The 14,612-nt window shown below is 41.4% G+C and overlaps 1 protein-coding gene across 2 annotated transcripts in view; it reads right to left on the bottom strand.

Annotated features, from left to right (window-relative positions):
- Positions 1–14,612, bottom strand: part of LOC126267190 (uncharacterized) — a 472,459-nt gene that overhangs the window by 323,594 nt on the left and 134,253 nt on the right. Inside the window, exon 1 of one of the 2 annotated variants that reach the window (XM_049972158.1) lies at positions 4,541–4,742. The exons of the other annotated variant lie outside the window; for it this stretch is intronic. Within the exon in view, the coding sequence (XP_049828115.1) occupies positions 4,541–4,697 (157 nt within the window). The 5' untranslated portion in view covers positions 4,698–4,742. Of the gene's footprint in view, positions 1–4,540; positions 4,743–14,612 lie in introns of those variants that run through there. 2 annotated transcript variants of the gene reach the window in all.

Genomic DNA, 14,612 nt, shown 5'->3' with positions numbered 1-14,612 from the left:
AGCAGGTTCGAATCTTGCCTCGGGCATGGATGTGTGTGATGTCTTTTGATTAGTTAGGCTTAAGTAGTTCTAAGTTCTAGGGCACCGATGACCTCAGATGTTAAGTCCCATAGTGCTCAGAGTCATTTGAGAAAGTATGCTACCAATCACCACGTTGAATATATAAAAATTTCAAGCAATGACCTGCAGGTAAGATTTATATCAGTCATTTCGTCCTGATTGTACACATCTGCAAGCCATTAAGCGTATTTAAGAGTAGACACAAAGAGATCGTGGAGAATGAAAATGTACGACAAATGTCTAGTTTTTCGTAAGGATAAACAAAAAGGAAAAAGGTGGTTCCAGAAAGTAAAAACAGAAGAATATCGCCCCATAAAAATATTACAGAGTGTGGTGAATCGCTGATTTTCTGCATGTCATAGCTCCTAGTTCGATGTTCGTCGGCAGACTTTCAGTTCGGCGTGCTAGGAAGTTATTTCGAGAGATAGCCGCAGTATAATTTATTATGACAGGGTCCATACACGATAAGGTGTAAAAACAAATAAAAAATAATAATAATAATGTACGACATCTGAGCCGTTGAACGTCTCGCAAAGAAGGAAAAGGCTGTTGCAGTTATCTTTTAAAAGCTTCTCGTGTGCCAAGAAAATCGCTAATATCAAATGGAGTTTGTTAAGATGCCTATAAATTACGTGTACTCAATCTGTAAGACGTCTGAGCCAGATATATGTGCTAGCAGTGGACTGACATGCAAAATCCCCAGAACGAATATGAGCAAACATTACACCGTACCATATTCACGTGACGCTGGGTGCGATATACGTCGACGTTAAAAATTGTGTTTTGCGGAACTGAATGCCCACCCCACATTTAATCCTACTGGAAGATGTTCATATCTTGAGGGTGCGGCAATAGCGTGGTGCTGCTGCTCCGTCACAGTTTGAGATCTTGGCCTGGTGCCAATGAATGTGGCTACTCTTCGCGACCAACTGCAGAATTTTCTCAACATCATAACGGTTATATTTGCCATAGACTGTTTAATTTATTGCAAGGTCTACATTTATTCTACATTATTAGGCAATTTCGAGGCGCTGCGTATCCATATTCATATGTAGGGCGCCCGTGAACGCGTGAACCCAATTCGTGTTTCGCACTTCTTTATTTTTGAATATGGTGACACGACGTTATCGCTGTACAGTTAAATATGAAACTAGCCACAGGCTACTAAAGTATACACTGAAATAAAAGTTCAGGCTCCGCCAGTAATAAAACTACGATGGACAAAATATGATAATACACGTGAACCAAAAAATTTCGATAGTTAGAGGACCAAAGTGACTTCTTCTTTCCGCTTGCTATTCGCGTTTCTTTATCACTCCATTTCCAATGTCTCGGATTGTTCCACGGCATTATGAAATACAGGGAGAATTGTTATGTCGTTTTACAGATTTCTTTTCTCAAAATGTACCGTCAAAGTCAATAGAAATTCTTAAGAGATACTCTTACTGACCAAATTGACAATTTACCTTCTTCAGGGCTATTTGAGGTTCTCATGTATTCAACTTGGCGACTGAAGGATATCACAATAATCGCTATGTCCTGAGACCTAAAAGTTTACTATCATCTCTCAGTAAATTTCCTTTTTGTCGGCATTGTCGAGAAAAATCTTATACACTAAGTTAATAATATATTAGATGCTGTAGTGTACAACAAAGTTATTGCTTAACTAAGAATTTGGGATTTAAATCAGTTTCTGTTAACGTCGAAAATCAAAATTTACTCAGGAGAGTGAATCTATTTATTGTATTTTGGTTTATTAACTAGGGTACAGTATCTTATGGGTACGTGCGTCATAATTTGATCAATTACCAACCTTAGAGAAGAATATAATCGACTTCCATTCGCATCCACAAAAGTTTGTGTCAAATCTGAGTGCAAGTCAGAACATCAAAATGTCACTAATTCTGCTACCATATCTTTCCTGGATGTTCCACTTGCGCTGAGCATATAAGTATTCGTACGAGTCTCGATGGAGAGACTAGCAAAAATGTTTAGAAAAACATTAATTCTGATGTCTTTCTTGACAATGGTGACATAAATTCCTGCCTATTTCATCAAGGTCACATCCACTCACTTACGAAATCCTTCTGCCACTGAGAAAATATTGATGCATCAACATTCTATTTATATCAGAAGTTTAGCGAAAGAAAGCAATTTTCCTAAGTTACTTTGCGATATTTGGCCAGGAGGGCCACTTTAAATCATTATTATAGATCTTCGCAAGAAACGATACACAAAATTTGGTAAAATCCGTGAACAGTGTATTAAACACGCCGTGTTCATTCATAAATTGGTTATAATGCTCTCAGACGTTGTGGTTTTCCACAAGGTTCAAAACAAAATGACAGTTAAAAAAAAGTTCATCGAAGCTTGCCTAACACGTCACAACCGCCACATGGCCAGCTCATGTAAGATACATCATCAAGAGTTCCATTTAACATAGCAGCAAACACGAAGCGGAAAGAGTAATTAAGGCAGCGGAGTACTTAATGTATTGTACCTTGTGTAAATGAAAGTATCCTCCAGTAGAAAGGAACTTGAATGTTTTATTCCTTAGATTCTGTTAACAATCAACGGACTATCGCTCTCGTTTCTCCTTAAAATCCATCACTCAGTGCAAATTAACCTTAGCAAAAGCTCTCTTTTATGGCATTGTAATTTTTGCCTACAGCGCGCTGCATGTCATTTGTTTTGGTGACTGTTAGATCAATTCTGTATTGTTTCACTTGAATTTGTTTTTCTCGAAACAGGTTTTCAACAATCAAACCACAAAATAAACCTCTCTATTTTATTGCCACAAAATAAACCTCTCTCTTCGCTTGTCAAGGCGTTTGGGCTAACCTTCTATTGGTGGAAAATAGGCTCAAACAGTTTCACCAACATAAAAATGTTAGCGTTCGCTAGAATATGCCTTTGATTATAGAAAACACTACTTATTCATGATAAGAAAACCGTTAACTATGTAATATTGACAGTAGTAACATGGCAAGACCTACTGAGGACTACGTATGGTACATTTATAAATAATTCCTCACTAGTGCGTGTATGTGCATCTCAAAACTTACGACTGTCCTCTGGCACACTCACAATCCAGCGACGTTGTAATGCAGTGTGGTCGCGGTATCGGTGCAATGCTCCTTCCTAGTTACCCCACGGAGCAAAAAACTACAGGAAACTTTCTAGATACATATTTCATGAAACGTATATTACGTTCGTCGTCACGGTACCCAGTACGCTGAAGTTTAGTAATGTCCTTAAACTTCTGCAGAAGTTGCATCGTCCCTCACGAAAGGAAGGTCGATCATACAGAAACTATTTCGTGACTTTCGCTCTCGTGTGGACCTGCACAAAGTACTTTTGTTTGGCTTTGGACAACTATGAAAACTTCAGGTACGTAAGATTACGTGGCTCTGCTATTATCATCAGGGAGGAGAGTAAAATCAATTTACACAGTTTTCAAGATCCTGAAGGGTATATGCATTTTGCCCCCCCCCCCCCCCCCCTAGTGATGCTGTAGTTCTCTCCGTTAATTCACCAAAATATCTATCTTTCTTTTTCCAAATATTTCAAAGTGAAAGATTGGTGGAGGAGCATTACGACAATACGCTGTTATTAAAAACGATTAAAGTTTCTTTATAAGGCCGTTACGTATTCAAAATGAGGTGGACATAGCGAATTTACTCAGGAGAGCGAATCTGTTTATTGTATTTTGGTTTATTAACAAGGGTACAGTGTTTTATGAGTAGGAGCGTCATAATGACACCAATTACCTTTCTCGTAGAAGAACATAAATGACTTTATTCGCATCCACAAAAGTTTTTGTTGGTGAAACTTTATTTAGTATGAACGAGATTCTCACGAAATCCTCAGTCAATTCAGGTGAGTGACGCTGAAAGAAAGATGATTTTCAGTAGGAAGCAGTAAACAGATTACTTCCTACAATTTTTTTCTGCGTTGTCAGTAAAATTTGAAAATTTAACATATGCAGAAGGTCGCCCTCCGCTAATACCCTAGGAAGAGAGGACAATCATCCTTATGGTTTGCATACCCTTCACCACACACAATGGAGTGGGTATAATTAGATATGTGTGTAATTGAAGTGTGGTTAATGGTGTCTCCAGCAATACAAATTAAGCAACGTTTCGGAGTAAGTAGGAAAGTGGTTAAGTGAGCTGATACTGCATATAACTACTCCGTAGTATTTACATTCCTTTCTTCTTCTTCCCAAATTATTTGACTGTGCCATAAGTAAGTAGGTGAAAGACAGCATCTGTTGGTCAACACTGGTTTACCCGTAGTACGATCGTATAGATATGATCTCAACTGGTAACTCCGAAGACAGAAGGTGTATCAGTTGCCAGCGACTAGCAGATCACGCATTTACGGAATGTGATGGGTGGCGTTCAGTGTTATCGTCTGAGCGGCGGGAAATGCCGAAAGCCGGCGATTTACACCCTCCGTGGCGTTCCTGCAGACTCACCGGCGTGTATGAGGCACGCGGCGGCGAGCAGCGGCGCCAGCAGCAGCCGCGGACTGCGCTGGAGGCGGCGGTGCATGCGACCGGCGGCGGAAGCGTCGGGGGCGGAGGCAGAGTCGGAGGCGGCTGTCAGGGGCGGCCGCTGCGTGCCTGCGACCATCGCGCTCCCATGTCGCGCAACGACTGCCGCCTGCGAGGGCGAGTCTCTGCCACCAGCAGCTCGCGGCACGCGCCGCCACCTCCCACTGCGCATGCGCGCGCTGTCGAACCGCCACTGGTCACCCCCTCCCTAGCCACCCTCCAAGTGCAGTGCCGGGAAGGCACAGGTACTGTTCCCGTGTAAGGTAGAAACAGGAATAGGAATACTGTGTGATTCCCAATGTCTTTTTTTTTTCTTTCTTGGTAATTTGCCATATTACATTATCGGAAGGATATATGTAACTGAAATGGAATTCAGTCCAGAGAACAAAACCTTAAATGCTGGAAGAGCACATGCCGGCGAAAGGCAAAGGTCCCGTTTTCGAGTCTCGACCTAGCACACAGTTTTAATCTGCCTGGAAGTTTCATATCAGCACACATTCCGCTGCAGAGTGAAAAATCTCATTGTGGAAAGTTGTCATCAATCAGAAGTTTGGTTTCAACCTCACATCACTGTCTATGACCTTACTGGAGGAGGTAAGAAATTGCCTTCCTCCAGCATTTGAGCAGACATAGCTAAACAGTTATTAAACATACAGTTTCACATATACGCAACTCGACATTTTTCAGATGAAAAAATACTGCCAAAACTGAAAAAAGTGTTGCATAAAAACCGAAATTAGGAGGTTCTTCTTCATCTTCTTCTTTACATGTGGCAAGGGCCTTATCGACCATACACCTCTTCTATGAGCCTCTTCCACTTCTGCCTGTCCAATGAGCTGTTTGTCCAGTTGCTGTTGCTGTTCATCCTAGTTGTGTCCTCCCGAATGCTATCCCGCCATCTGATTCTGGGTCTCCCTCTTCCTTTCGTTCCATCTATTGTTTTGGTGAAGGCCATTCTAGGTAGTGTACACTGTCATTCTTGCTATATGGCCTGCCCAGTTCAACCTTCTCCTCTTGAGGACTTCGACGATGTTATGGTGTTTGTACAGACCTCTTAATTCTTGATTTCTTCTTATTCTCCATTCCATGATATTTTCGTCGTATACTAGTCCAAAATTTTCCTTCCTCTTTTTGTTTCGAATATTAACTGTTTTTCTTCATCTTTATTTCTAAATATTAATGTTTCACATCCATATAACATCACAGGTATAATGGTCGATTAATATAAGCGGATTTTGAAGTTACTTCTAAGTGATCTATTTCTTAGAATTTTAATCAAACTAAAAAGTGTCTTGTTTGTGCCAGCCGCTGTGGTCGAGCGGCTCTAGGCGCTTCAGTCCGGAACCGTGCTGCTGCTACGGTCTCAGGTTCGAATCCTGCCTCGGGCATGGATGTGTGTGATTTCCTTAGGTTAAGTTAGGTTTCAGTAGTTCTAAGTCTGGTGGAGGTTCGAGTCCCGAGTCCTCCCTCTTGCATGTGTTTGTGTTTGTCCTTAGGGTAATTTAGGTTAAGTAGTGTGTAAGCTTAGGGACTGATGACCTTAGCAGTTAAGTCTCATAAGATTTAACACAGATTTGAACAGTTCTAAGTCTAGGTTACTGATGACCTGAGATGTTAAGTCCCATAGTGCTTAGAACCATTTTTTTGTCTTGTTTCCTGTTCATCAACGGACCTCTATTTCTATATGTGATCTGTTGTTATTACTAAAAAGACTTCCTAGGTACTTGAAGTAGTCAACAGTATTGAAATGGAATCCATCTACACTCAGAGGTGCATCTTTTCTGGTGTTCTTACTTATGGACACACAACTTAATTTTAACGTCGATAATTGAATTCCGCGTGAAAGCAACACGAGGCGCAATCAGCGCTCCCAACATATGAAATCGAAGAAAGTCTCGTATGTTCCCGTCAAATTGCCCTCTATGTGAATTGCATGCGAATGCATGAAGCATCAACAACGCGTTAGCTCAAGAACGCTGTTTGGAGTACCTGGAGAAAACTACAAGGTCCGTCGTCAAATGTCGAGCAGGAAAACGAAGTTAACAACACAGCAGAAGACAACAAAACACATTTTTAAACAATAAATGAGCGATTGGCGCCCTGAGGATCGAGAAACATTGATGTCTGTCAGTCTACCAGGAAAGTTACTTATTGGCAGAACAGAATCATGCTGAAGTACGACAAATAAAGTTGCCTGGAGGAAATTCATGTGAAGAAGCGACCGGTTTTGAAATTATCCTCATGACAAATATCTGGAGACCACATGGTGCAACAAAGAAGCTCTCCAATTACGCTCTGTGATTCACCGCTCTGTAGCTCAACAATACAGACTTTAAGATTGTATAAACGGCGTAAACGGCCGTACAAGGCATGAAACGAAGGATCAGTTGAGAGACAGTTGAAGAATATTAATTTTTTTAAAGGAACACACCGCAATTTGACTGTTTTATTGTTTATTTCAGTACAACCCAGGTTTCGGCCTCCAATGCCATTTTCGAGTATTCGATATTATGATTTCAACATACATGGCAGGACACTTATTATGTTGTCATGCTCAAAGTTGACCACAAATTAAGAAAAATATTGGCTCCTGACGAAATGCCAGGCGTAAAATCACCAGCTTCCAACCGATCAGCACGTAATCGTGGGAACAGTCATATATGGTGAGAACAGGCTTAAGCTGGTAAATAAAAGATGAGCACATATCCTTAACACAAATTAATTGTAAAATCAAAGTTGTTATATTACTCATACTGTTTCATTATACTATCATACGTTTTAAGGACATGTACTCATCTTTTATTTCCAACGAAAATCTGTTTTTACCAAATATGACGAGCTCTCACGATTAGTTTCTGATCTGTTACAAGATGGTGAGGTTACATCTGGCATTTCGTGGGGAGCCAAATTTTCTTAATTTTGAATATGACAATGTGTTAAGTGTCAAGCAGTATACGTTGAAGACATAAAATCGAATACTTGAAATTGGCGTAAAAATCCGAAACCTGAGTTTTATTTAAATAAATAATGAAACAGTCAAATGGCAGTGTGTTACTTTAAAACTCTAGTAATAATATACTAAATGAATATTAAATGAGCTGAAAGATTCTAGTGCTTTCAGTGAGGAGATAACTGCTGCTTTATCCGCAATTTGCCTATCAGTTTAAGTTCGGGGTATCTAAAGAAACGACCGCGAATAAAGAAAGGAAAGAAATTTAATAATAATTCCCAGCACACAGAGGAAACGAAACCTGCCATCATTTCGAGAGAAATTAATTATTTGTTGATCATGACAGCGGGAGTTCAAATGTTTCCAGTTCACAAGGAACGCTTTCTTGACCTCGAGGCGCACACGAATACAGAAACGCCGAGTATTCCGATGGCCGAAGCTGTTACGAAATCTCTGGAGCAAAAAGGAAGCATCCGGATCTATGGTCAAGTAGGCGACAGCTAGTCATTTGGCCAGCGAACAAGCTAGTATCAGAACTATTGTTTTCGGCCGTAGGAACACCAGTGCAAGACGCTGAGCAGCTAACGGAAACCCCTGAGCATCGCAGCTGCGTGGCATTCTGGAACGCCTTCTTGGAAGAAGACTGGCGTCTTGTCTACAGACACACCCCACGTCATGCTGCGGTAAAATTTAAACGTTCTTAGCTTCGGACACGATCCAATAATGACTCTCGGATTAGAATGTCCTTTCGGTCGTCTGTCGATCGCGAGGCACCAGCCAGCCATGCGGTAAGGTTTAATGAAGTCTGCCATCCCTCTTACTGTTGCCCAAACCTAGTTCCTAAGGTTCAGAATGCTCTGTCCCAAATGAACTATAGTTAAGCAAGTTCAGTTTCAGGTGAATGCTCTTTCTGTAGGTCGTTCCAGTAATGTCTTTAAATCAGTGGAGTCTGTCCTACGTTAAGAGTAATTTATTCTGAAATTATTAGACAATATATCACTTCGTTTTATTATCTAAATCTTTAACTATGTAATGTTGCGATTTCTACCACCTTTCTCTATTATCCACTCAATGCAGTGGCTCCCTGCAAGTAGTGTTGTACTCCATGAATTGCCACAAACCGATACTGGGTAGGATACTATCATGAGATCTGGACGGCCCACTAGCATTCTTACAACCCGCTAGCAAGGGAAGCTCGTCTCATCTATGTACTGTGGCAACGAGTTTAGATGTCATAGCGCAATTGCAGTCGCAAAGCTGCATGTAACACACACGATGCCTTCAGTGTATTACTTGTCAAAGCTGAATTAGTGCGAAGACAGCATATTTCTCCACCTAGTTCAGCACATTCGCCATTCACGTTAACACTGCAAACTATTGTGCTTTGTGTATGGTAAAAGACATTTGAGGTGTTGATGTTCTCCAACATTGAGCCAACAGTGACGCGAGCTGAACAAACATAAAGAAAAGATGGTCACCCCACATTATGGTCACAGAGTGTTGCTTAGCATTCGCCCATCACTCTGTAAATAGCATTTCTTTCCTAAAGACACATACATATCATCATCATAGCAATATTCTTTCTAGAAGCTGAAATGCCACAGCCAAATCATAGGCAAATCTCTCCTCCGCTCCTACTTCCCAGACGATAATAAGATCCCTCACGGAACTGCCTGGCATTGTGGCCCTTGTTTCTGACGATACGTACTGCCAGTTGCTATCGCGTTTTACTTCGTGTTCATGAACCGAGTGTGGCATGACTGGCCTTCCTGTTCACACAAAATTGTTGTTCTATGTACACCATTTTTCTGTTGTCTTAATGACTTACTGGTAGAAATCTGACAGTCGTGTCTTCCGAGTTTGTTCACGCTTAGGACATCATTCCTGAGTGTTGCTACTTTTAGACGCATTTTCGTAAACTTGAACAATTTATTGTACTGAAACTTACTGGCAGATTAAAACTGTGTGCCAAACCGAAACACAGACTCGGGAGCTTTGCCTTTTGCGGGCAAGTGCTCTACCAACATAGCTAACCAAGCACGACTCACGCCCCGTCTTCACAGCTTTAATTCCGCCAGTACCTCGTCTCCTACCTTCCAAACTTCACAAAAGTTCACCAGCGAGTGAAAATCTCATTCTGGAAACTTCCCCCATGCTGTGGCTAAGCCATGTGTCCGCAATATCCTTTCTTCCAGGAGTTCACCAAGGTTCGCAGGAGAACTTCTGTGAAGTTCGGAAGGTAGGAGACGAGGTACTGGCGGAATTAAAGCTGTGAAGACGGGGCGTGAGTCGTGCATGGGTAGTTGAGTTGGTAGAGCACTTGCCCGCAAAAGGCAAAGGTCCCGAGCTCGAGTTTCGGTCTGGTACACAGTTTTAATTTGCCAGAATACTTCATACCAACGCACACTCCGCTGCAGAGTGAAACTCTCACTCTGTAATTTAATATACTCTTTACATTAGACCCAGTCATGACCAGAAAACTCGAAGCGTGCAGCACGTGCGGGCTGCGGGCGGGCCACGGCCTGGCCTGCCATTCCGCTTTGGTCGGTACTTCTCTGAAGTACACGGAACAGCGCGACATTCCTTTTAGTCAGATTACCTTCCATTCAGAAGGCTGTTGCACGCACCGACTGTTATATTGACTTGATAAAAAATGATAGTGCATCGAGAATAGCTAGTTTCTAGCTGAAATCTAGATCTGCCAATAAAAATTTGAAAAGGACGACAGGTAGCTGAAATCTATTATTTCTTTTGGTATTGCGGTGTGGCATTTTCTGCTCGGCATTAACTCTCAGAGTTCGACAGAAACGTGCTGTCAGCGTTGTCTAACGTTCGCTTTTTTGTTTGTGGTACAAAGGGCGTTTGGAGCTCCAATGACTGTCTGCAAGAAAAGAGGCAGTCTAGCGATCTATCGTCGCAATACTCTAAAATGGTGATACCCTCTGTCTTTTCAGTTGGATGCGCTCTGTGCATACGTCGATGTTGCTGTTTGACCTGCGAGGTTACTGCTGTTTTAATGACAAATCTTTTTACGTTAAGACTGTTCAGGATGTCTACAGTGCTTTCCTCAGGTAGGGTTACAAAATTCCATAATAAGCTTGTAAAAGTGCAACAATACTTTGATCGAGTATGTTTGAAAGATCATTTTTGGATTGTGAATCTAAAAAGCTCAGTATTACCTGGTAACATATGTACAAAACTTTATAAAATAGCCAATGGCTATCCGTATGCGGGCAGTTTGTGTGAGATAAAAATTATGTCCTCAGTACGACAAAATTAATTAATAATACTGAATATTTGTTTTGTTTGTGACCTACGTTGTTGAGAAATACGAAATGTAAAACTAAATAGTATGTATGCAGGGCGACTGCGCTGCCATTTAAATCCGGCGCTTCAGCAGTTTGAAGTGAGACTCAGGGCTTTGGCACTTATGCCACGGACGCTGCCTGCGTGATACAATCTTGACCCCCCTGCTTTAGATCGTATCATAAGTACCTGCCAGGATAATAAGGCAAATGTGAGGCTTCAGTCGCGCATGCAGAACAGAACTGGCACTACAATATCACTGAAGTAGTCGTACGACTAATTCTGCAAAATTTCGTATCCCAAAAATCAGTTAGGCGCGGGAAACTACTAAATGAGGGTAAACTGACACTATATTCGATCGATTACGTGCGATCTGAGGCGCCTTGCCACGGTTCGCGCTGCACCCCCCGCCGGAGGTTCGAGTCCTCCCTCGGGCATGGGTGTGTGTGTTGTCATTAGCGTAAGTTACTTTAAGTTAGATTAAGTAGTGTGTAAGCCTAGGAAACGATGACTTCAGCAGTTTGGTCCCATAGGAACTGACCCCAAATTTGCAGTTCTTGGTCCGATTATGAAGTAGCGGTATAAAGGTGTGATTACTATCATAACAGTTTCCAGCAGCTGCGTCTGGTACATGGAAAATCAATGGCTAGCAAAATGTATGGACCTAGCTTAAGTGACGATATTCATATAACAGCGCACAAATTGTTATCATTTGTGGGTGATGTCTTCAAAGACCGTAACGCCTTCATGGACAGGAAGGAAAATATCTATTCTTCAATAATCTTAACATGGCTGCACTTCAATAACTATTAGATGTAAAAAGCCAGCCAACCAGTTGCGGCATAAGGTGGTTTCATTCAACATTAGACAATGGTTGCTCTGGTTGTAAACCTTTCTTCTTCAGAAATTTGCTTTGATGAGCACGAGGATGAAGTACCACGTCTTCCGTCGTTTCCACGTATGCTGAAACTTGATATTAGTATTCTGACGGGCATTTTGCAGCTCTTCACACGTCCGCCACGGAGGTTTTTACGTGAATATCGCTGTTGTTTCACGTTTTTATCCGTTCTTGCATACAAAAAATTTATGTGATATACATCACGTTAAACACAAGCGTTTGGTCGCAGCATTACTGTAACCTCAAATAGGACCCTAGTGAAACTTAAAGAAGAGTTCAATTACACTTGATTCTATGCTGTTTCCGTAACGGTCTGGAACAAATGAACAATTCTGTCTTTAACAAAAGTCGTCTTGAGCTATATTTTTTCCTTAGCTCTTCTTTGTGTCTCTTTCCTCGGCGGTCCTACAGATGTCACCGCATACCACATCTCTCGCCAAACGCCTAAATCTCACCATTTTTCCTCATTCTCTTCTGTTCCTCTTCTTTCTATCCTTCTTGGACACTCCATATCCACGTTTATCCTGGTCTTCCAATTCTTCTCCTTCCAGCAGGTTAACGTGATAGTGCTCTATTTGGCCACCAGTCTTCATCTAGTCTTTCGATGTGTCCTAACCATCTTAGCTGGCTTGCTTCTGTTCTGTCCGTAATATTATAATGTGTTTTCGTCCTTTCTCTTATTTCCTCATTTCTTATGCCATCAAGTCGGGAAATTGTACATGCTCTTCTCAGGTGGTCCATATCTACAGCTCTAAGTCTCTTGTTATTTCTTTCTGTGAGTTCCGAACATTTACTTCCATAACGCATCTGTGTATTGACATGCTAACTTTTAAACTCATTTTGGAGAACCAACGCTGCTGCTGCATAATCTAAAATAGAATCCTGACGGATTACAGTGAGTTGATAACTTCAGTTGAGCTGTAGTTTTATTTCCACACTGTGACGTTTCATTGACTGCTACTATAAAATATCTGAATTAAGGTATTTGGATAGCACTTTATACATGATTACATACGTATTTACAGCGCAAGTTCCGTGTTTCTGTTAGCGAGGTAATTCTTAATTACGCGAGAGAATTTTGCTGTGGTCAGAGTGGGTGCAAACTGTAAATGTGCAGCAATAGTAAAACGAAAGTGTAGTTTTAAATGTTTTTAACAAATTTATCAATATCTTTCACGGACATTCAGAAGTAATTTTATACATTCAATGATTTAGGTGTCTTTACGTAACAGGCGAAAGAACTTTTAATATCGAAAAATAAGTATACGTACGAGATTGATTAGAAATGCGAAAATAATTATGAAATACCGAACTCTTGAGCTGAGGAATATATATGTCAATGTTATCTTATTAAATCAATCTGAAGAGGATTACAATGAATCAGTTACCGATCCGGTTAATTTTCACTACGATGCTTTCTACTGCAATTTACTTCTATTAGCATTGTCTCTCTTCTAACAAGGGAAACTTCCCATCGCAACTCTCTCAGATTGAGTGGTAAGATGGCACAGTGGTTAGCCCCTCAAAAGTTGAACACAGATCAAGCGGGAAAACAGATAGAAAGTGTACTGTTCTGTGAAAACAAAAGCAAATACAAACAGTGAACTGTTAAAAATCGAGAAGTGCATGGACGAGCAACCTGAAATAGCAACGGCGTTGTGGAAAGTGGTCATGTGTTGGACTACAAACCGCGAGAAATGCGTTCGACACTCTCAAGTGCCTTTTCTTCTCACAACATTATCAACTGTCCGCCCGGTCGTTGAAATGATTGTTCTCTTTCTGTAGTCTTAGCAGCTGGCGTACTATACAGTGGTTATGAAATATGAGTCATGTGGTAAGAACACGTTATCGTCACAAGTAAATGTGATGAACAGTGGGAGCAAGCGAGGTACTACTTAGACGTCTCACAGAAATGAAAACAACAAATAAACGGGTTCGAACTATGTTACAACAAAGGAATTCAAGAGTCAAAACTTCCAAACTTCATTTGTTGCAGCTTTTGTGACGAACAATTACGTTTTCATAATTCCCTTGGGAGTGATCACATTCAATTTCATACAAACACCTGTGTCGCGCAAGGAGGCATGTCTCACTCGCTACCAGTTGTAAAAGTTAGGTGCGTCGGTAAGAGAATCCCATCATATGAAACACCCACTGTCACTAACGCCTTGTATGACACATGACGGGTTTTCCGGTGGAGGATTCGGTGGGCTTGCCGCCTTGTCATCAAATGTTTGCGGTTCCGATTCAAAAGCCACTCCTTTCGGCTGCTAATAGATTAATTGTGCAGAATCAGCTGTTATTATGAGTCGCTACCTTACATCTCGCTGTTGCAAACGCATGTTACGCCATGACACAGAGACAAATTTAAATAAAGTGAACAGCGGGGAAAAAAAAGGCACGAGGGAGGTTCCAAACATGATTCGCCTGCGTGGCGGTCGAACGCCCTAAACAATTAAACACAATGCCATCTGATTAGGCGGTTGCCCTAACATGCTCTTCTAGTTTTTAGACTGTTCGCTGTTTTTATTTTGCTTTTTTCTCACAGTCCCGCACACCTTCTTCCTGTTTTCGTGCTTGGTCTGTGTTCAATTTTTCAAGGGCTGCCCAGTGCGTCTTCTGACCACTGAATCTGAGGGGAGTTCGAGGGGAGTTTCCCTTGTAAGCTGCAGTTCAGACTGCTGCCAGTTCTTGTCCTTGTACCCTGTGACTAAGCTCAGATTCACAAGGAACGTTACAGAAGCCAACTGAGCACTGTTTTGTAACCTGAATATGTGACACGAAACCCCTTTGTTCAATGACAAATGTAATGCTAAACGTTCCCGTCACTGCTTTTTTTC

The sequence above is a fragment of the Schistocerca gregaria genome, chromosome 4, assembly GCF_023897955.1.
Source record: "Schistocerca gregaria isolate iqSchGreg1 chromosome 4, iqSchGreg1.2, whole genome shotgun sequence".
Lineage (NCBI taxonomy): Eukaryota > Metazoa > Arthropoda > Insecta > Orthoptera > Acrididae > Schistocerca > Schistocerca gregaria.
Note: the sequence above shows the minus strand (reverse complement) of the source record. Positions and strands in the feature narration are given on the sequence as shown.